A 24,237-nucleotide genomic window follows, 5' to 3' on the forward strand; every position below is an offset into this window, starting at 1 on the left:
GTGCCCTTCTGTGCGTTTTCCGGGGGACGATTGCACCTGAGCGCAGGCCAGATGACGGGCTACAACTGGAAACCTGACGTCCGCTGCAGCCACAGTTTCCAATCCACCGCTGCCTCCACGCTCCTGCCTTCCCTCGCGTTGTCGCGCTCCTTATACGACGACGGTCCGTCGTTTGGGGGGAGGAATGTTATGGCGTAAAGTCAAGCGCCAGCACCCAGTCGGGAACGATAGAGCAGACAGGGCTGTGAAGAAGACGTCACCCAATATCACGCTGACCGACCTCTGTCCAGGACGACAACACGACAGCTGCGGCCTCCAGGGGAAGAGAACATGCGCACACTCTCAGCTTGTCGCGGCCACTTCTACATCAGAGATTAGTCACATCAAGACCAGTGACTTCGGAATTGTGTATACTGAAGAAATTTCTTTCTTGCATGTCGCCCTTTGCTTGCAGCACTTCTTTGTTGCTGTCAGAGTTAAGTAATGTCATTGATTCATTTCGTAATAAAACTCTTTATTACGATTTGCTAGAAGTATTGTCTAGTGATCCGAGAAGGAGGTTTCCTAGGCCGCCGGTATTCGACGGCTTGACAGTATACAACAAAATTCAGTCCGGAATCGGAACTAATGTGTCGTAAGTACTGGTAACAATAACAATTTTTAACTGCAGACACAAGTTGCTCGATTGTCAGCACATTAGGTACAGAAGTAAATTCAGTGAAAGATCTCAAATAAAGATGTATTTTAAGTACAGAGGTTATGTGTCGGCAATCTATATATAAGGAAATTCATCAGGGTTTTATATAAGTTCCACATAGCACCAAACATGCGTCTAAAAAGTATTTTTCAGTAAGCAAATATTGCAGAAAACTGGTGTTAATTAGTAATAGAGAATTATTCAGTTTGTTTTGAATTTTCAGCAAAAGGAGAGTCCCTCTTTGAACTTATGGTAGTCCATAAACACTCTTGGTGTTATGGTACTTGCGTCGTAGTATGTACTATGTAAATTAGGGTGCAAACCAAGACTGGAGGATAAACTATTCTGTATTCTTTATTTTATAAGTAACATAGATCACATAGAAGGCTTTTTTTAATTTTACTCCAGAGTCGTTTGCACTATATTTAGCTTGATCCTAGGATGTCTATGAGCCACTCGTGGTTGTTCCACTCGGCTAGGTCCAGTGGCGTGTCCCCATCGTAATTCCTGACTTCCCTGTCGGCCCCTGCCTCCAGTAGCGCAGTCGCCGCGTCTGCTTGTCCACGCCGTGCCGCATCGTGCAGTGGTGTGTTCCCAGTGTGATCCCTGGCGTTGCAGTCGGCAGAGGATGCCGCCAGCAGCCGCACCACCGTCGCATTGTCATTCCATGCAGCCTGATGCAGAGGCGTGTTCCGCCAGCGGTCCCTGGCGTTGACATCAGCTCCTTCCTCCAGCAGACGCCTCACCACCTCCGCGTGTCCCCCGGCTGCTGCCCAGTGCAGTGCGTTCTGCTGGTTCTCGTCCATCGCCTCCACGTCCGTCCCCACTGCCAGTAACGTTCGCACCTTGCTCACTGACCCCTCCTTAGCTGCCGCAACCAGCATCTTGCCCTTCTCTTCTCCAGAAAGATTCCTGCAACAAAAGGGGAATACTTACAAATATCTCCAAACACACACATCTGAGGACGAAACACTATGGCAGAAGCAGAACTGTGTTGAGTCCTTAAAAGTCAAGAAGGTTACCACAATGCACTGGTGTCCTAAATTAAAGCAGCTAACTGCGATTTCCCGTCCTAATTCACGATGTAATCATGCAAACTGTCAACAGATGTCTGCACAACCGTGTTCTACACGGAAGTTAGCATTCCGGTCAACGGAAAACCACGCCCAAATTCGCAATCGCTGTAGACACAGTCACAGATGGTGCAGTATAGTACAGAGAAGACGCATACCAGGCTCTCCGCAGTGGAGGGCCATTGGAAGAATGGGAGGAGGACAGTCACAACCTGATGTAGCCCGATGGGTTAATGTGAATAGCACTGTTGTTTATCAGATGTGGCGACTGTTTGTAGAGAAGGAAACTGTATCTCGAAGACGAGGGCAGACCACATATGATACGAGAAAGGGAGGACCATTATTTGTTTAAAAGGGCACTACTGCACAGCACCTGCACCTCACCTTGCAGGATGCACTGGTGTTGTATCTAGGCAAACGTTATACAGAAGATCTCACCAGAGTGCCACTTATTGTCAGGGGCCCGTTGTTTATGTACCTCTGACACTTCACAGAAGGAAATGTGTAGAGTGAAGTCGTCAACATCCCACCGAATGGCCGAACAGTGTGCCAATGTTATCTTCACACGTGAGTCCCAAAATGGTCTGGAGAGTGTTTCTCGACGGATTTTCACGTGGAGGGAACGTGGAACAGGATTTCGTTACCCACATATCGTGCAAAAGATACTGATATCAGGGAGGTTCTTTAATGGTGTGCTCAGCGATTACTTGGACTACCTGAACACCTCTTCATGACGTTGTATGGGTGAATTGGCAAGGCTGAACTCCAGTCAGGTGTCGTGGCGAGATCTTGGAACCTCATATGTCGTCGTTGCGAGGTGCTGTGGCCAACACTTCGTATTGATGGACGATAAAGGTACGCCTCATAGAGATTAGCTGATTGAAGGCTTCTTCGAAATTGAAGATATTGCACACCTGGGATGGTGTGCTCGACCTCCCAATTTGAATCCCATAGAGCATGTCGCGGATACACACCTCTACCAGAAAACTTCAGTGAGTTTGTTTTTACTCTGCACGGCAGAGTATACGAGAGGATGTAGAAAATCGTACATTCAAGGCCACAGCGAAGAGACAAAAGAGAAATACGAAACGTATTGTGCTCTCTATGACGCCAACCCATTCTCCCCATGAACAATGGAGAAGAAGTCATAACAACAATGATTGAAAATAGAAGACAGAAGTGGTAACACACAGTAGAAAGCATTAACATAACTCACAGTAGTCGGAAAGTGTGGAGACTGCTCAAAAATTTGATGGTATACCTACAGGTACACCAGGCTTTGTTGGCATTACAGCAAACCAAATAGCCTTCCAGTAGCTGAAAAACGGTAAAGCGAAACACAGACTGAAGAAAGCGCATGCGAGTAGACTAGATGCATTCCATGAAGAAAATAATGATACACTCGATCATACATTTACAATATCAGAAGTGAAAGAAGCAGTCAAAGGTTTAAAGACTGGGAAGGCCGCAGGCCTAGATGATATTAAAAATGAACAGATGATACGTCTTGGTGTCGGCTCCAAATTGTGGCTGTTGGAGTTTATGAACTACTGTTGGGCTACTGGATGAATTCCTGAAATCTGCAGACAGGCAAAAGTAACCGCAATTCTTAAGCCTGGTAAGGACCCAGAAGATCCTAAGAGTTATCGGCCAATCTCTCTGTTGTGTACAACATACAAACTGTTTGACACTAAACAGATTCAAAGAGCTGATTGAGGGCACCCTAATAAAAGAGCAAGCAGGATTTTGGCCTGGCAAATCTTGTACCAGTCAAGCTCTCAGCCTAACCCACTATACTGGAGATGGGTTTGAGAAAAGATGAACTACAGGAATGGTGTTTATAGGTTTTATGGAAGCATATGATACCATCAGTCTCAGAAATCTCATTGCAAAAGTGCAAAAAACAACAAAAAGCCCTCAATTCACTTCTGTATTCACATCAGTTCTATTTAACAGAAGGTATTTTGTTGAGTTTCAAGGTAACAAGAGCAGATGGTGACTACAAAAAGATGGGCTTCTGCAGGGCAGTGTTCTTGCCCCCAGGTTATTCAATATTTATACAAATGACCAGCCTATTGGTCCCTGGTCAAGATCTTTTATTTATGCTGATGATAGGGCAATAGCAGCTCAGGCATAAAACTAAAAGGATATTGAGGAAATACTAGCTGAGAACCTGGAAAATCTTACCAACTATTACAAAGAAAACCAGTTGAAACCCAATCCAAGTAGGACCATAACTTGCCTATTCCATCTTAACAACAGAGAGACGAAGCAAGAACTGAATGTTTGGTGGAATGACACAAGATTAAAACACTGTCCTCTCCCAGTGTACATGGGAGTTACTCTTGATAGGACACTGTCATTCAAGAGGCACATTGAAAAGAGCAAGGCAGAAATCCAATCACGGAATAACTTACTTGGCAAGCTAACATCAAAATGTCGAGCTAGTCCAAAAGTTTTACGCACCACCGCAATGGCACTCTGTTACTCTGCTGCTGTGTTTTCAAGTCCTGTTTGGGAGCAATGATGCCACACAAACAAGCAGGACACTGTCCTGAACCAGATGTGTAGACATATTACTGGATACCTTAAGACAACAAGAGTAGAACACCTACAATCCTTGTCAGGAATTGCTCTGCCAAATATCCGACGTTCAATACAGAGCAGAACTGAACGAACAAAACAGGTTCAAAATCAACGTCAACCGTTCCATGGGTACCAAATGTTACCTAAATGCCTTACGTCAAGAAGTAGTTTTCTCCATTCTACCCAACCACTCACAGGTTCACCAAAAACTGCTAGAAAAAGATTGTGGCAGGAACAACAAGAATATGCACACGATTCTGAGGAAGTACTGCCATCAGGTGCGGAACTTGAGTGGGAGGGATGGAAAACCGTGAACAGGCTACGTTCAGGAATGGACAGATGTAACAGAAATCTGCACAAGTGGGGAATTAGTGAAAGTGTTTTGTGTCCATGTGGGAGCATCCAGACGATGACCGTTAGTAAACCACCCAAGAGCGAGCACGGCCCAAGACCTGATGGCGTTCACCGAAGTAGCGAGGGCATATGTGGACTTCTGGAAGAATGACATGTGAAACAAAGACTGTATAAAATTTTATTGTACTGTATATAGGTTTCCATGAATTTTATTTTATAAATTAGCATTGTAATATTGTAAATTTTATAAAGGACAGATTATTCTATAACGTGTGGATTTATTGTAAATTGTTTATAGTATGCATACAAAATATATGTAGTAGTGAGACGGGTTGCATCACTCAAGCATCCACCAACAATTCCATAAGACTTGCGAGTAGCTCTGCTGGAGAAATGGTGTTATTGCCTCCACATGAGATTGATGACATCATTCACAGCTTGCCTTGTCGATGTCAGGGTTGTATGAGCCAGAGGTGGTCAAGCCTAGGCTGGGCACATTATACAGTTGTTGGATTGTGTTTGCAAATCTGTTAACTTAGAAAAAACTAAGAACATTTTTTTCTACCTTTATGCATATTGTAGTTGTTTATGTTCTTTGTTCTTAACATTTTTCCTACTTCACTATCACCTGTTTGTACTTTTTTATGGCAAAATAAACGCAACCTCGCAAAATTTCCGTTTGTTGCTTTAATTTTGGACACCAGTGTACATCGAATTTCACGCGCCTTTCGTACCATTCAAATTTCTAGGCAATCTGGATCTTGGCTTTGTGAACACACTAAAGACCTGACAGCATTTATATACACTGTTAAGGTTCTTACGGTCTTCAGTCCAGAGACAGCTTTGATGCAACTCTCCATGCCACTCTACTATGTGCTAGTTTCTTCGTCTCCAAGTAGCCACTGCAAACTACATCCTTCTGAATCTGTTCTGTGTATTCATTTCTTGGTCTCTGACTACGATTTTTAGCCTCCACACTGCAATCCAGGACTATATTTGTTATCCCTTGATTCCTTAGAACATGTCCTAGCAACCGATCCCTGCCTCAAGTTGTGTCACAAATTCCTCTTCTCCCCAATTCTGTTCGGTACTTTCTCATCAGTTATATTATCTACCCACCTAATCCTCTGCAGTGTTCTGTAGCACCACATTTCGAAAGCTTCTATTCCCTTCTTGTGTAGACTATTTATCGCCCAAGTTTCACTTCCATTCATGGCTACACCGCATACAAATACTTTCAGAAACGACCTCCTGACACTTAAATCTGTACTCGCCGTTACCAAATTTCTCTTCGTCAGAAGCTCTTTCCTTGTGATTGCCATTCTACAGTTTATATCATCTCTGTTTCGTACATCAACAGTTATTTTGCTCCCCAAATAGTAAAATTCATTTACTACTTTAAGCGTTTCATTTCGTAATGTAATTCCCTCAGCATGAACCAATTTAACTTGGCTCTGTTCCATTATCCTCGTTTTGCTTTTGTTGATGTTCATCTTATATCCTCATTGCAAGACACTGTCAATTTTGTTCAGGTGCTCTTCTAGGTCCTTTTCTGTCCCTGACAATATTTCAATGTCATCAGACAACGTCAATCTTTTTATTTCTTTTAATTCCTACTGCAAATATTTCTTTTGTTTCCTTTACCGCTTGCTCAATATACGGATTGAATAACATTGGGGACAAGCTACACAATCGGATCGAAACTATCTAGACACCTTTATCTAATGTGTGACTGACCAACAAATGTTATGAAAGGACGATCCGCCAGTATAAAAGGAGGCAGAGACACAGGTGTTGTCAGCAGAGAACCAGAAATAGCAGAATGGGTTGATCAGGGAGGTTCAGTAATTTCGAATGTGCACTAGACACTGGGTGTCACCTGAGTATCAAATGTACCACTAATATTTCGACCATGGATGAGTGGAAACGAATGTTCCAGACATGTGAATCACCAATGGAAGATTGTGTTTTTGGTTAATGACTATTACCTGCCATTTTGTGTAATGCCAAATGTGAAGGAGTGAGGAGATGGCGTTACATTATGGGGTATATCCATGGTTATGTTGTCATTCCCCTATTGAGCTTAACACTAAATTCGATAGCATGTAAATCACGTTTTCCAGCTTTATGTACTGCATACAATACAGTAACATTGTTTGTATTAGCAAGACATTGCTCCTTGTAATAAATCATTATCTGTTACGCGAGAGTTTGTGGACAACATTCCATGACTGTACTATTCTGCCCTGAATTCCGAGCTGAATCCAATGTAACTGCTTTGGGATGAGTTAGAAGCTGACTTCGCTGCAGATTAAAGAGTCCAACGTTGAGGAAGAATGGGTTCTCATTTCTCCACTGAAGTTCAGACGCATTACTGAAAGTTTCCTCAGCAGATTAAAAGCCTTCATAGAGATGAAACTTTGACACATCCCTTATTAATGTTCACTAATGGGTGTCCAGATACTGTCGATGTAACTGAATGTCTACTGAGAAACGGGCCATGTTATTGGCACGTGACAGCAACACCTACATTTTGATGTTACAAACTGTGTGTTGCAGCCTCGGGAATAATATGTAAAACATTCTTTGTGAACTAAAGGCAATTAAGTACAAATATATTCTATTAATCTGTCAAATGAGATTATTTTAACCAGTAGTTTTCTAATTTGTTTGATGTGGCCTGACACGAATTCCTCTCTTGCACCAACCTTCATCTCAAATAGCACTTACACACTACATCCTCAATTAACTCCTCGACGTATTCCAACTGTCATCCAACTGAAGAGAAAGACACTCTTCAGTCTTTACACTATATATCTCCTTCGTCTTGTCAGTATTTCCCCATGTCACTGATTCTGCAGAGTACCCCCTTCATTCCATATCCAACAAGTCCACCTAATTTTCAACACTTTTCTCTAGCACCACATCTCAGACGCTCATAGTCTCCTTAGTCACGGTGTTTAGCCACTGTCTACGATTCAATATCATACAAAGTAGTTCTCCAAACATAGATTCTCATAAATTTCTTCCTCAAATTATGACCTATGTTTCATAGCAGTAGAATTATGTTGGCTAGTTGTACCAATTTTGCCTTTTCTAATATGCTTTTTATGTCCTTCTTGTTATGTATATCATGGGTTATTTTGCTTACAGATTTCCTTAATATTGTCTACTTCATGACCACCAAATTAAATGTAAGAAATTCCGATATCTGCTGCTTCTCATTAGAAATTTATTTCCGTGGTTCATTCTCAATTAATATTCCTTACTCATCAGACTCTCCATTCAATTCAACAGATCCCATAATTCTTCACTTCCTCTGAGGACAGCAATGTCATCAACAAAATTTTCATTGGCATTCCTTCACCGTGAATTTGAATCCCATCCTTGAATCTTTATTACATATCCATCATAGCTTCTTCGATGAATAGATTGAATAGTAGGGGCAAAAGACCGCACCCTGTCTTACACACTTTTAATCTGAGTACTTTATCTTTATTTTCAAGTCTTATTCTTCAATCTTGGTTCTTGTACATGTTGTAACCCACCTGTCTTTCCCTGTAACTTACTTATATTTATGTAAGTCTTTCGAAGCTCCTGCAGAATTTTATATCGTCGAACGCTTTTTCTAGGTAAAAAACTTTTGACTGTATTTTGACTTTTCGTCAGACTTGGTTCCATTATCAAGTACAACTTGCGAACTGCCTCTCTGGCGCCTTTACCTCTCCTAAAGCCAAACTGACCGTCATCAGACAGTTTTTCAATTTTCTGTTCCATTCTTATTTACATCATTCTCATCAGCAGCTCGGATGTATGAGTTCCAAAGATGATTGTGCTGTTGTTTTCACAGTTATCTGCCCTTGCTACCTTTGGAAATATGTGGATGGTATTTTTCCTGAAAGTGTGACAGTACATTGCCAGTCTCATAGATTCTACACTCGAACTTGGATAGTCGTTGGGGTGCCACTTTCCCCTATGAACTCAGTAGTCATGATGATATTTGATGTATTCTTTTAGCTTTATTTGTTATAAATAGACCAGAGCTCTTTTAAATATTGCCTCTAATAGTACATCTTCTATATCTTCCACGCCAACACAGATTGCTTCCTCTACCATGTCATCAGAAAAGTTCCTCCTTCATAGAGGCTGTCAATGTAATCTTTCCATTAATTTGCTCTCTCTTCTGGCGTTGGGAATGGAATTCCCATGGTAATTATTGTTTTCACTTTTCTATATTCTGTGTCAGTCCTTCCTACGACTGTTTGTTTACAGTTTTGTCTTAAGTTTTCTACAGTTATTTAGCCGTGGCTACCTAGAACATCGTACATATGTCATTCCTAAATGATTCACATCGAGGTGACAAGTTGTGCAAAAGTGATGTGCACATACACAGATAGCGGTAGTAATGTGTACACAAGATATAAAAGGGCAGTGCATTGGCGGTGCTATCATATGTAATCAGGTGATTCATGTGAAAAGTTTCAGACGTGATTGTGGCCATATGCCCACACAGCGAGAATTAACACTTTTCACACCGAACTGTAGTTTGAGCTAGAAGCATGAGACATTACATTTCGGAAATCGTTAAGGAATTCAATATTCCAAGATCCACAGTGGCAAGAGTGTGCCGAGAATACAAAATTTGAGGCATTACCTTTCACCACGGTCAGTGCTGTGGTTGACAGCCTTCACATAACGACCTAAAGCAGTGGCGCCTGCATAAATGGGTCAGTGCTAAGACAGAAGCAACACTGCGTGAAACAACCGCAGAAATCAATGCAGAATGTACTATCGACGTAACTGTTTGGAAGTGCCGCGAAATTTTGCGTCAATGGGCTGCGGCAAAAGATGACCATTGCAAGTGCATTTACTAACAGTATGTTATCACCAGCAAAAGGGCTCTGAGCACTATGCGACTTAACTTCTGAGGTGATCAGTCGCCTAGAACTCAGTACTAATCAAACCTAACTAACCTAAGGACATCACACACATACATGCCCGAGGCAGGATTCGAACCTGCGACCGTAGCGGTCGCTCGGTTCCAGACTGTAGCGCCTAGAACCGCACGGCCACTCCGGCCGGCTATCACCTGCAGCTCCTGGTCTCATAACCATATTGGTTGAATCCTGGACGACTGGAATAGGGTGGCCTGGTCAGATAAATCTCGGATTGAGTTAGTGAGAGCTGATGGTAGTGTTCGAGTGTGGTATTGACCGCGAGAAGCTACAGACCCGAATTGCCAACAAGGCGCTGTGCAAAATGGTGTTGGCTCGATAACGGCATGGGTTTTGTTTACACGAAATGGGCAGGGTCCTCTGGTCCAACTGAGCCTATCATTGAATGCAGACAGCTATCTTTAGCTACTTGGAGACCATTTTCAGCCATTTGTGGACTTCATGTTCTCAAATAACGATATCATGTCGGTGGGACAGAACTGTTCATGACTCGTTTGGCGAACATTGTGGACCACTCGAATAAATGATTTGACCACCCAGATCGCGCAACATGAATCCCATGGAACATTTATGGGACATAATCGAGAGGTCAGTTCGTGCACAAAATCCTGCACCAACAACGCTTTAGCAGTTGTGGGTGGCTATAGGGGCAGCATGGCATATTATTTGTACAGGGGACTTCCAACAACTTCTTGGGTCCCCACCACCTCGCGTTCTTGCTCTAGGTTGGGCACAAGGAGGTCTGACATGATATCAGCAGGTATCCCACGACTCTGGCCACCTCAGTGAATGTAGCTGTCTTCCTGTCTTTCGCTGAACACTTTTATACTTTCTTCTTTCATCGATCAGTTGTATTATTTTTTTGTTTGTTACCTAAACTTTCTTTGAAGTTGGCTTCCCTTTATCTGTGTTCGTCTGTGCACCGTCTGTGATTTTACGTTCTAGAGATGTCCTCTCCTCCTGAACTGAACAGTCCACTGTGATATTCCTTACCGCAACATCCATATCGTTGTTAAACTTTAAGTTTCATTTCTCAGTACTGCAATATGCTACATCCTTCTACACTGATTCTTCTGGTCGACTCTCTTAAACCTCACTCTACTCTTCATAATTACTAAATCTATGTTTACATCTGGGTACACCTTATATTCCAATATCTGATTTCGGAATCTCTGTCTCACTATGATGCAATCCACCTGGAATATTCCAGTGTCTCTGGGTCTTTTCCAAGCTTATTTTTTCCTCACATGATTGATAAACAGAGTATTTGTTATTACCATCTCAATTTCAATGCAGAAATCAATTAGACTTTCACCCCTCTCATCCCTATGCCAAGCCCATATACCCCATGACCCTTTCTTATTTTCTTTCCCCTGCAACTGCATTTCAATTGCATACTTCCTCTCTTTTCTCATTTTGCTTATGTCGTTACCATGTGTACCTGAACTATCGTTGTTGGCGTTCGTTTGATTTCGAATCTGGTGAGAAAAACTCTGCCATAGAGCTGTTCACAGTAGCCCACACTCTCTCCTACTTCCTATACATAATGAATCCTACTCCCATTACAGCATTTTCTGCTGCTGTTGATTTTACCCCAATGTGTCTTATGATAAATCCTTAGCCTTCCTCTGTTTCACTTCAATGACCCCCACCGTATCTAGACTGGGGCCTTTGGACTTCCGTTTTTAGACTCCCTAGCTTTCTAATTACGATCAAACTTCTGAATTCAAAGCTCCAAGTCGTAGCCCTTCCTAAATTATTCCGTGTCTTTTCCATTGTCACTTCGACCTTGGTAGTCCACTACAAGAGATCCAAAAGGGTAACTAGTCCAGAATCTTTTCTCAATGCAGATTGCATCAAGACAGTTTCCCTGTTAACGACGTATTTCCTATGGATACACGTTATGTGGTTTTAATTTATTCGATTCCATTGCCTTCTGCATCCTCTCGTCATTGATCATTACTGACTCTTCTCCCTTTTAAGGGCAGTTTCCCACCCCAAGGGAAAGGGAGTGCCATGAAGCCCTGTCGTTCCTCCACCCTATTTGACAAGGGCTTTGTCAGGAAAATGGCGACTTCTTATGCTGGACGTCTTTGCTGACACTGCTGTTAATTTTTGTTCAGAGGTTAAGCAGTGCCTGTGCTGGAACCTGGGACACAGAAAATTTTGACCACTAGTCAATGGCGCACTCCTAAGCCACTGGTGTATAAAAGCAGCCACTGTCCCAACGTTTATAAGAGTAACGTATAAAAATGTGAAGTATGTCGTTCAAGAACTTTTTGAGATTTTGGTAACATTGTTAACAACGTCTTTTACTTTCGAAATAGTACAGCACCAAGAAGAAGCAGTGCGACATAAACGAAAGTTGGTAGGTGTGTTTCTAAATCTGGAATATTATGTATTTTCTAATTTCAATGCAGTTGCTCAAGAGTGGCGATAGTAGCACCACTACGAGGAAGCCAATCAGGCTAGCTTTAAAAACACGCTGTAACGGGCTTGAGCGTTAGTTACCTTTGAGTTTGGGCGCAGTGAGTTGATGTAGGGGAAAAATGCCTTTGAGACGACAAAGACACTGTTAATAACATCTCATAGAGACTAAGCGAAGTCTGTACTAGGGCTACGAGATTCTGGTTGTTCCTTCCGTGATGCAGAAATAGTTCACAGTAATGCGGTGATTAGAAGAATATCCGGTCGCAAGAAGACTGGCTTCCAGAAGACCATCCTGTTCTGCGTATTACTCTGGCGCATTGTAATACGTCTCCAGCAGCAGTTTGAGCAGCAGTTGTCACCAAGTAACACAATGAACTCTTACAAATCGGTTACTTTAAAGACAGCCCCGAACCAGATGCCCTGTAGCATGTGTTCCACTGATCGCAAACCACCAGCCTCGGTGACAGTAATGGCCATGTTTTGATTAGGCCAGTTGGGGGCCTACAACCAGCCTTTCTGTGTGTTAACACACTGGACCTACACCTGGAGTTATGGTCGGTGGTGCGATTTCGTATGACAGCAGGAACATTCTCATGGTTATCCCACACACCTTGTCTGTTTCAATCTGGTGATTCGACCCGTTCTGCTGCCATTGACGAACAGGATTCCAGGGGTAGATTTTCAACAGGATAACGTTCGCCCACTTACCGCTCTTGTAACCCAACATGTTCTATAGAGTGTTGACAAGGCTCTTGGCATTCTCAATCATCAGGTCTGTTTCCAGTCGAGCAGATATGTGACATCATCATACAGTAACTCCAGCATCATTCACCAACAGCATTAACCGTCCCTGTACTGACCAACCAGCTGCATCAGGCATCGAACTCCATTTTAAATACTGATATCTGATACTTGAGCAACACAATCCATACATGTTTGCATGCCTGCATTCGACCTTTTGGCAGTGCTCCAGCATTTCACGTGTCCAGTGTCTTATCTCGCACTTACATTAACTTGCGATCCTGCAATGTTAATCAGTTAAATATGTTACCCTGGCAAATCTATTCCCGACGTTTCACTGTTCTATATTAACAAATTTTTGGTTTTGTGATTCTTTTAAATCCGTGTATTTATGACTGTAAACTATTTTTGTTCAAAGCTGTTCTCGCTTTTAATCTTCCAAAGTCTATATTTATGTAGGACCTCTTACTAGTCACCACAGACGTCTGATGCCGAAGAAAAAAGGAAGCGTTGGCTCTCTTTCGCCCTGTATATTGTTATTCACATTACTACCATGTTACGCACGATCTGCTCTCCAGGCTGGTTTTCTTAACTCACTCTCAACAAACTTTTCACTCCATTATCGAGTATTGTCTTAATATGTTTCATTTCCTGCTCTTAATTGTTTATTTCCTCATGCTGATGTTTCTCTGTCGCTTTTTAGCCAGCTTTCTCCTCTTTTTGTATTAGTCTCTTTATGCAGAAATATTTTTCCCTTTCCATGTCTTGTCTCTTATTCAACAACAATAATTTATTTTCTAATTTTTTTCAGCTCCTTTTCTACTGAGATTCTGCTAATTTTATATCTAGTACGTGAAACATAATTTACAGACTTGCCTGAGATCATATTCATTAATTAATTTTTATTATGCTGCATCATCTTACATTGATGAGTTTCTGGTTTATCTACAAAGTATTCTTCATTGTGCTCTCTATCTTTAGTCTTTCCTGTTACACTTACTTCTCGTTGGTTGTCTTCTTATGTCAAATGGCTGATGCTATTTGTATACGACAAATTGGGTGAATACCCATCAGGCTCTCTATCTTATAAAATTTCAGCGTACATTCTCTGTAGCTTTCTATATTATCAGACCCATGGATGAAGTTTTGTTGACTGCCTGCGCACATAAAGCTTTTAGACTGGGAAAAGTATTCCGAGAAGTATTTGCTCAATTTGTGGACCACTCGAGTAAATGATTTGGCCACCTGGATCGCCAGACATCGTACATCTGTGGCTGACCATAATAGGTATTTAAAGCCGGAAATCCTTGAATCACTGGGAGAGAATAAGTTTTCTTAAGTCCACTGAAACATTACTGATCCCATTGTCATTGTTAAAATACCTAGTAGGGTTCCTTGTTTTCTCTTGAATAGGTACAGACTTCTCTATTGCCCAATAACTTGTTGGATCTGCTCTGATTAATTGTAAAGGCACATTGAATACTCTGAATTGCCACTTTTGGGCCTGTTGAATTCAGGCATTAACTGAACTGTGTCTTGCAACAATATCAGTTCACTATCAGATAGGGTTTCTATTTCACAAAGCGACAGTAAAACATCGGTGACTACCACTATAGATCAATGATTTCAAAGAAGAAAAGTGAAATGATGACGAATTTACGCTGAAACTGGTCTGCGATGAATAAAAAGAAAAACTTCTGTCACTTCGCCTGTAAAACTCCCAGAGCTACAGAAGGTTTTACAGCTGTCGATATACGGCTACTGTGTCCGTCTCCACTCAACCATTCCCACACAATAGGATTGACCTGATTTTTATTGATCCAAAATGGCAACCTTTATCACTTGGACACCGACAGGTCCGACTTCCACTTTCGTAGAAGCCCATGTTGCCACGAATCATTTCCAAAAACTGCCAATAGACGTTGTCACATACGTGTCTCGTAGTAGGATAAGCCACGGATCTCAGCTGATTTAACTCCCCCAGCTACGGTTTTACAACACACCCTGTGAGAGAATTTCTCATTATGCCGTTGGGAGAATAATCGTGGAAATGAAAGTGAAGGGTTCTTCCCTACATGGGTAATTCATGCGATAGGAAAGGGTTCAATGAACCACCATCAAGCTGTGTCTCTACCGTTCCGTTCTTAAATGGCGCGCGGGAATAATAAATACTTAAATTTTTCTGTGCAAGATCTCTTATTTTATCGTGATGATCATTCTCCCTATTTAGGTGGGTGCCAACAGAATGTTTTCGCAATCGGAGGAAGGAAACTGGTAGTTGAATTTAATGATAAGATCCCGTCGCAATGAAAATCGCGTTTGTTTTAATGATTGTCAATCCGATTCACGTATCATGTCCGTGGCACTATCTCCACTACTTTGCGGTAATGAAAAATGAGCTGCGCTTCTTTAAACTTTTTCGATGTCATCCGTCAGTCCCACCTGATACGGATCCCATATCGCACAGCAGTATTCCAAAATAGGATGGACAAAAGTGGTGTAAGCAGCCTCTTTAGCAGACCTGTTCCACCTTTTAAGTGTTCTGCCAATGATTCACAGTCTTTCCTTTCCTCTACCCACAACAATATCTACGTGATCGGTCCAGTGTAGGTCATTTGTAATCGTAATCCCTAAGTACTTAATTGAATTTACAGCCTTCAGGTTCGTGACACTTATCGCGTAATAGAAATTTTGTGGATTTTTTTAGTGCTCGTGTGAATGACTTCATACTTTTCTTTGTTCAGGGTCAATTGCCCCTAATATAGACCAGGAACGATTGAGGGCCTGTAACAATTCCTTGGGAAACGCCGGATATTACATCTGTTTTACTCGATGTCTTTCTGAGAGTAAATCACGAATCCAGTCGCGCAACTGAGGCAACATTCAATAGGCACGCAGTTTAGCTAGGAGACGCTTTTGAGGAAATGTGTCGAAAGGCTTCTGTAAATCTAAAAATATGGAATCATTTTGACATCCCCTGTCGATAGCACTCATGACTTCACAAGTATAAAGACCTAGTTATGTTCCACACGAACGATATTTTCTAAGCCCTTGATGATAATGTGTCAATAAATCGTTTTCTTCGAGGTAATTCATAATGTTCTGACACAGCATATGTTCCAAAACCCTACTGTAAATCGACGTTAGTGATATGAACCAGTAATTCAGCGGATTTCCTTTTTTGGGTATTGGTGTGACAAGAACAATTTTCCAGTCTTTAGGTGCGGATCTTTCTGTGAGCGAGCTGTATGATGTATGTAATTGCTAAATATGGAACTTTTGTGACAGCATATTCAGATAGGAATCTGAGAGATATACAATCTGGATATGAGGCCCTGCCTTTATTAAGTGATTTAAGCTACTTTGCTACACCGAGGATATTTGCTTCTATGTGTCTCACTTTGAAGTTATTCTTGATAGGAATTCAGGAATATTTATTTCTTCTTATTTGGTCAAGACGTTTCGGAAAACTATGTGTAGTAACTCTGCTTTAGTGGCACTGTCACCAGTGACTTCACCATTGTTATCACACAGTGAAGGTTATTGACTGCTCCTTTCCACTAGTGTGCTTAATGTATTACCAGAATATCTTAGGGCTTTCTGAGAGATTACTAGGCAGAGATTTCGCTGAAAACTGAAATTGCTCCCAACACACCAGCAAAGTCGTTATTTTTGGGGAAATATTTAGTGTTATCTTACACAAGTCAGCTGTGTTAGGAACTGAAAACGAGTCATGCAACAAACCTGTAGAAGGGTGTATAGATCCCCTTATATCCTTTCCTCGTCGAACGTCACAATTGATGAAAGGAAAAACTTTATACTAGACCTACAACTTCTGCTTCGTCAAAAACGTAAAATAGCGACATTCGATTTCTTGACTTTATCACTTGACTAACTTCCCAACATGTCGCACTGTGATTGTGGACAGTCTACACGTAAAGTGATTGAACTCACTGCAGGCGAGAGACGGCGGCGTCATCAGGCTGTGGAGTGGCCTGGGGAGAGGTGGGGGGCGTAGCTGTGGCTGGCCTCCGGCCGTCGTCGCTGTGGCCACTGTGCGGCTGCGGGGAGGGGCCGGTCCTGCTCTCTCCAGCACCTGGCGTGCTGCACAGGAGGAACACTGCCTCAAAAAGGGTTTTCACATCGAGTCCAGTGGTCAGATTACCACAGACTGTACAGCTGAGGTACTGTCCACACACAGATAATAGAACACACACTGCCAACGACAGTAGTGGCCCACGTAAGACGAATGACAGCATTCAGGCAATCATGCATCTTCCTTCTCCTCATTTTCTCATACCTGTAGCTTAGCATATTACACAATATTTGGTACAAAATAAATATAAGATGTGTACAAAGCTCAACAACTGTGCTTACAACACCCATTGGTCAACATAATTTCAATAGACAACAGCATTAATCACAAAGAAATTTGAATGACAGTAACCCTTAAATGCACTTAATGTGGTACTACCGTCATGAGATGGTGTTTGTAGCTCGTATGTTAAGGGGGTTCGACGTCAAATGGACCGACTTGGAGCAGAAGAGGCAGCACAAGATACTAAATTCTACTGTCTATATTTTTACAAATAAATTAATAGAATTTTTGTCAGCATGACCAGGATTCACAATCATAGCAGTGGAAGTTCAAAAACATAACGAAATAATTTTTTTTTACATGTGAAATTTTATAATTTTTTCACTTACTATTGGCTGCATTTTTTTCTATAGGTACACTTTTCTTCATAAGAGAGATTCTTCAATGAATTTTGCACAGCATACAATCCATACATAAAGGTGTATGAAATTCTAGAATTTATTTAATTTTCAAGAAAATGAATGACATGTTACATTTTAAACTTCATGTTTAGAAAAAACTCAAATTTTATAGTTAATTATCTCAAACTTTAAAACAGTTTTTAATAGAGATGGAAAATTCTAGACTTTTGCATTAACGAGTCCGTGTTCAATAAGGATACCAAGTTGGAAAAGGAATAGCATATTTATTTTGGGTGTTACATGTATCTGAGAACAGAAATTTGTGTTTTGCAGAAAATGGCCATTAAAGTTTCTGGCTGCATTTGGCATCTTTTAGAACTGTCCAGCACCACAAATAGGTTTTTTTCCATTTTGTAAATCTGTTTTCGTCTTTTCCACATTCCTATGATTCACTCTTTCCGAATTTATCACTTCCAAAAATGATTTACGTGCTTTCACTACACGCTCTCTGTTTATTGCATATAAAGCTTTGATGCAGTTCACTTTGCCCTTGATTCCCATTTTCTCTAAAATACATATCCGGCTTTACACACTATCATTAAAACATGTAACTGCATCATAAACACCAACAGCAAGTACATCTCTTCCACACAAAAATTGGTTTTTGGCAATCTTTTCCATGCACATTGATTAAAGCTTTCATTGGGGTTTGGGTGCCGCCATCAAGACATTTCTTCTATGTGAATAGTCCCTTATTACACGTATGACCATCTCTGGCGCTAATATAGACATTCGAATTCAACACAGCGAAATACACGGATGTATGACAGCAGACGTCTGTGGTAAGGGGTGTAGCGCTTAATCTTGGTACCTGCAGGACCAAATAGCGTGCCTTATAATCACTGAAATATATATGTTTTAAACATCAAACTTTTCAGAAAGATGTACTCTACAAAACAGACATATTTTCGAAAAGTCGATTTTTTTTTTAATTTTTGACTTCCTACCCGCTTAGGAGACAGGAATCCGACTATAGGGGGAAGAAATTGGAGATAGGTATCTAAAAATCTCTTTGAGTTCTCTCGTCGCTGTTGTCTGTCAGAATGATGCGAAAAATAAACCCAGAACACGAAGAAATGGGATATAAATCAAGAAGGGGATGAATCATGCCAGTGATATGATGTTGTGCAAGGTTGTTAGTTTGTGGGATGTCGCTTCTGAACATTATTGATGGCCCCAAAACAACACAGGGATCGCAACGCTCTCGTGACGCGATGGCACATGGGGAATGGCTGCAGTTCCGCCCTGGGGTCACGACGACGACAGCCTTCGTCAACCGCCCCAGGCAACGCGTCGCCCCCTGGGTGAACGGCAGACAGCCTGGCGGCTGCATCGGGGGTCACCACTGGGTGAGGCGAATGCCGCGCTGAAAACTGGGGTCGACCTCAATGTCTGTGTACAGCGAGAGAAACTCGACAGCGCCGAACTGCTCCTTTGCCAAGCAGACTACCGTCACAAGGGACGTCATTTCCGTCTCGCCGCTCGCTACTCGCTATCAAAGACATCTGAGGCGTAAGGTATTTATGGTATAAGGAAAAAGTTGATCTATGAATACTAGAAGTAGACATATAACATGTAGGGATTAATTCTTCTTTACGGTTCCATCAAGTCTTTAGACTTCCACGAGCGTTAGACAGAGTGCTCGTACGCCATTGCCGAGTAATAGCTGCTCTGCGAGTTTTTTCTGTATGTTGGTATTTTAATGCCTCACAAGGAGGTGACAAAATAGCCAAATACAGTAGGCATAATGTCGTTGATAAATGTTGCATAATATGAAACGAATGAGGTACGATAGAAGACAGTTACCGAATTTTCAGATGTTTAAGTGAATATCGCCCACTCATGGGGAATAGAAAGAGACGCTTGTTGCTTACTTTCATGTTCCTTGCATAAAATTGCACGATAGATCGTCATGTGGTCGAATGAGTCATTTTAGATGCAAATTGCCAGTTAATTTAGACGTCTATTTGTACTCTAAACATCACCATACAATTACTATTCTTTTTCCCCAAAATGGTAACAAGAAACCCAGATTGAGTTATCAGTTCCCACCCATACCTTTTTATACATTACAAACATAGAAAGTCTTCTACAGAGTAGAAGGAGTTCTCAAGCAGAAACTTTTTCAATTTATTTCCAAATTTTACCACACTGTCTGTTAGACATTTTGTATCACGGGGTAAGTGGTCAAAAGTTTTTGTTCAAACCTTAATGGCAACCTAAAGAAAACCTTAATGTTCAGTAATTAATGTAATTTTTTCTTCTATTATTGTAATCATGTACCTCATGGTTCCTTTTGCACTGTAGTAGATTGTTTGCATCAAGCTTCATGAGGGAATAAATATACCGTGAAGTGGTAGTCAGTAGGCCCAACTCCTAAATCAGATGGCTACAAGACGATCGCGCGTGAGCGCCACATATTATTGTTACAACTCGTTTCTAGGCAATGAAGACCTTCTTTCTTAAAGATGAATTACCCCAGAACATTATTCCATATGACATTGCTGAATGAAAAGAAGCAAAATATGTCACCTTACTGATTTATCTCTTTTCTAAATTTACTATGATTCTAAGTGCAAATGTAGCGAAACTAAGTTTTCTTACAAGTTCCCAAATTTATGTTTTTCCAATTAAAATTCTCATCAATATGGACACCTAAGAATTTTAAAAGTTTTCACCTTATGTATTACTTCACCACCATGTGTTACACTTATCACTGATGCAGTACCCCCGGAGGTGCAGAACTGTATGTAATGTGTCTTTGTGAAATTCAGGGTGAGGCAATTTGCAGAAAACCAAACAATGATACTTTTGAGAACTTTGTTTACCATTTCTTCAAGTTCTGTGTTAATACTGCGAGTGATAACAATACTGTTGTCATCTGCAAAAAGAACTAATTCAGCTTGCTGTACATTAGATGGTAGATTATTAACATATATGAGAACCAGTAGTAGACCTAAGATTGAGCCTTGGGGAACCCCATATGTGATTTCCACCCTGTCATAATTATGTCCCTGAATTCTGTTGGTTGAGTTACTACTAAATACAGCTTTTTGCAACCTTTTGGTTAGATGTGGTAAGATGTATTGGTTGACTACACCATCAACCCTACAAAATTTATCTAGCAGTATATTATTATTTTCACCATCAAATGCCTTGGATAGATCACAGAAAACACCTACCGGTGCTGTTTTGTTATTTAATGCTTGTACTATCTGGTGTGTGAACATTTAAATGGCATTCTCAGTAGAGCACCCCTTCTGAAAGGCAAACTGTGATTTGGTGACAATATTATTGTTGCCAAGGTGTGATAATCTTCTACAATACATCACCTTCTCAAAAATGTAGGTAAATGATAGAAGCAGTGAAACAGGTCGGTAGTTGCTGATGTCTCTCTTATCTGTGAAATAAAAGGTGTCACATTCAAATTCAAAGCTGAACACTATTCAGTCTGTGAATCCAAAGAAGAGTGAGGAGACCGATTGAAACAAGTGTACTGTTACAAGTCACTGTTTTAGAATTAATAACGTGATGCTTGACAGATAAATTGTAGCATATCGAAAAAGCGGTGAGATGTCATTCTGGCTTCTTACACAAACACGCCATCAGCTGCAGTGTAACTGATCAGGGTTTCAAATCTCCATGACAGGTAGACCGGACACCACAGCACGTTTATATAATGCCCGTGAACAGTGTCAGATGTTGTGTGATACTTGTGAAGGATACAGAGACACTTTCTATGCATGTGTTATCTGCAACTGACGTAATTTGGAAGCTGCTCCACTCTTGATCTCCAGTTGCGTGGCTGGTCTAATTGTGCAGCAATAAGATTTTGGGGCATTTAGATGTTACAATGCAGCAGTGTTGAGTTGCACATGACCACGAGGGCAGGCATTATCGTTGTCAAGGTTACAGTCTGTCACGTCTGGTCAAGACAAGGGAAGAATGCCATATTGCATACTGGGCTCACAGTGACCCCTTTACAACTATGCCTACCATCTGAGACCAAATAGTGGTTTTTTATCAGCAATGTGTTATCCTGCACTTTGGTTCAGAGATTCATTTATTAGTTTATTTATTTATTTATGTCATTTTCTCAATACCCTCTCGGGTGGAACAGCTATCACGGCAATTTATAAATAACAGACTCATTAGCCAGAACATTATGATCGCCTGCCTATCATCGATTAAACGTGTACTGGCAATAGCCGCGTCACTTCATGAGGAATGACTGCTAGTCAGCGCATGCACAGTCGACGTAGGATCAGCAAATGTGCTGTCCATCTGTAGATGGGGAAGGTATGCTATACATCTCAGTTTGAAGGAGGGAATTTTATGATAACCTGAACGCTCATCACGAGCATTTCGGAATGCACGATTTGTTGAGTGTCCGAGGAGCGCTGTGGTGAGTGCCTTCAACATGTGGCGAAACCAAGGTGAAACTATGTCCAGACGTCATGGGGTTGGGTGGCCAGCCCTCATTACATTCTCGAATGTTGTAGGCCGGGCAGACTGGTAGACCGCGACAGATGGTGCAGGCTACAAGTGTGTCTGAACACACAGTGCCCTGAAGACTCCTAACAGTGTGCCTCTGCAGCTGACAACCCATTCATTTGCCAATGTTAACACCATGACATCAGCAACTATGGCTGAAATGGGCACATTAGCATCTCCTGGGCACCTATGCTGTGGGATAGAGAGAAACTGGCGCTGGTTCCATTGTGCTCTAGGGAAATTCACCTTGACATTCATAGGTCCAGTAGAGATTGTTCAAGGCACCATGATGGCCAACAAGCAATATACACTTGTTTCTGACCACATACTCCTCTTCATGAGGATCATGTTTCACGATGGCAGTGGCGTTTTTCAACAAGGTAATGCACCATATCACAAGGAATGGAAGTGATGGAGTATTTCGAGGAACAGTGTGGCGAGTTTCAATTAATGTGCTGCTCCCACAACTCACCAGATGGGAATGCGAACGAACACATCAGGGATGTGCCTCGACGTGGCGTAAGAGCTCATTCCTCCGGTGAGGAATTATTGGGAATTAGGTGCCTTGTGTGGGCAGTGTGGCGCCAATTCCCTTCCAGACCATGATGCGTCACTGCTGCTATCCATTGCAAAGGTGGACATATCAGGTATTACATAGGTGATTATAATGTTCTGGCTGATAAGTGTTTTAGTCCTTAATAGCAGTTTTCATTTAGTCTACTGGTTACTGGTTTTGGTACACAGTACCTACCACCTCAGGACATGCTCTGCCATGCTCTCGGGAAACTACTGGGTACCTCAAACATGTCAAGCTTGTTTTTCTCTTATTTCTTTCTTATTTTGAAAATTATAATATGGTATGTCTAAAATATAAGATTTTCACTGTCCTTATTTCTGTCTACTAGTATGCTCCAACATTTATATGGATATCGATGTGGTGCTCTACATAGTGGCATTCGTTTTCAAATCATCTTGCCTAATTTTACTATTTCATTTTACATATTGCTATTAAAACTACAATGTGAACTGATACTGTAATTGCAGTAATAAACAATATAACTCCTACAACTATTGAAAGCCTCTATTAATACATCACCATGAATTTTCTCTAGAAGCTACAACTACTACTGCTACTACTGTGTTATTACTGGCATTTGTTACTAATATTGACACTAATACAAATACTTATACTGCAGTTACAAAAGATAACATTATATTTACTGACTCAGAGAGAAAGCTTACTAGCTTACTGCCTTGTATAGCTATGCTCTTTCCATGTACAGTAGTCTAAGGTGGACCCACATACACACGCAATTTATTAGAATGTGGGGTCAAATAAAAGCAGCCAGAGATTAGAGTTCTATAGTACAAAGCAATACAACAGAGGAAGTAAATGCAGCACTAAGATGACTGTATCAGCCGTTGAAAATGACCACCATTCATCTCTTGATGCTTTTGGGCCCTGGTCGGTAGGTTGCTGAGGGTGGATCGAAGGTTGGATGCTTGAACTGCTGCAGTCTCATCTGGAGTGTTCTGCTGCTGTTCTTGATGACTGTGAGGGTTGTTGTGATTGACTCGGCTCTTGAGGGCTCTCGTGCAGTGTAATAACACACTGACAGATCGGGTGACAAAGGTGGCCAGGTAGGGCCCCAACCAGGCTGACCTCTGCTAACAACTGTGAATCATGAAATTGTGTATCTGTGATCAAAGGTTCGGCTTGCTGTATGACCAGTTGCTCCATCTTCTTGGAAGTAACTGAACACCTTTCCCTCCTCCATTAGTGCTGCCACAAATAGCTCCAAAATGTTGGCAATGTGATGGGCCAAAGTCAGCAGCTGATTGAAGAAGGTGAAACCAGTAATGCTGCGTGCAGACATTGCACACCAAAATCCTACCTTATGATCGTGCAAGGGTGTTTCGTGGAAGTTCTGCTGATTCTCTGCTACCCAGGACCTGTGATTCTGTTAGTTGACGTAACAACTCAGCTGAAATTAGTCTCCATCAGACATAAAGAAATGATCCACGTCCAAGCCATTCATTGTTATCTCAGTGAATGGACATTCACAAATGCGGAGGTGCTAAGGAACATCTGCTGGTTTTAATGCATGACCAACAGAATGCGATAGGG

The 24,237-nt window shown here is 41.5% G+C and overlaps 1 protein-coding gene across 4 annotated transcripts in view; it reads right to left on the bottom strand.

Annotated features, from left to right (window-relative positions):
* Positions 1-1,033: 1,033 nt before the first annotated feature.
* Positions 1,034-24,237, bottom strand: part of LOC126426743 (serine/threonine-protein phosphatase 6 regulatory ankyrin repeat subunit B-like) — a 96,189-nt gene continuing 72,985 nt past the window's right edge. For 3 of the 4 annotated variants that reach the window (XM_050088716.1, XM_050088714.1, XM_050088715.1), the window contains 2 exons: positions 16,791-16,940; positions 1,034-1,609 (listed from right to left, as the gene is read on the bottom strand). In XM_050088716.1, the coding sequence (XP_049944673.1) occupies positions 1,123-1,609; positions 16,791-16,940 (637 nt within the window). In that variant the 3' untranslated portion in view covers positions 1,034-1,122. The remainder of the gene's footprint in view (positions 1,610-16,790; positions 16,941-24,237) is intronic. The other variant, XM_050088717.1, reaches the window with a different exon arrangement.

Source organism: Schistocerca serialis, chromosome 11 (assembly GCF_023864345.2).
Source record: "Schistocerca serialis cubense isolate TAMUIC-IGC-003099 chromosome 11, iqSchSeri2.2, whole genome shotgun sequence".
Lineage (NCBI taxonomy): Eukaryota > Metazoa > Arthropoda > Insecta > Orthoptera > Acrididae > Schistocerca > Schistocerca serialis.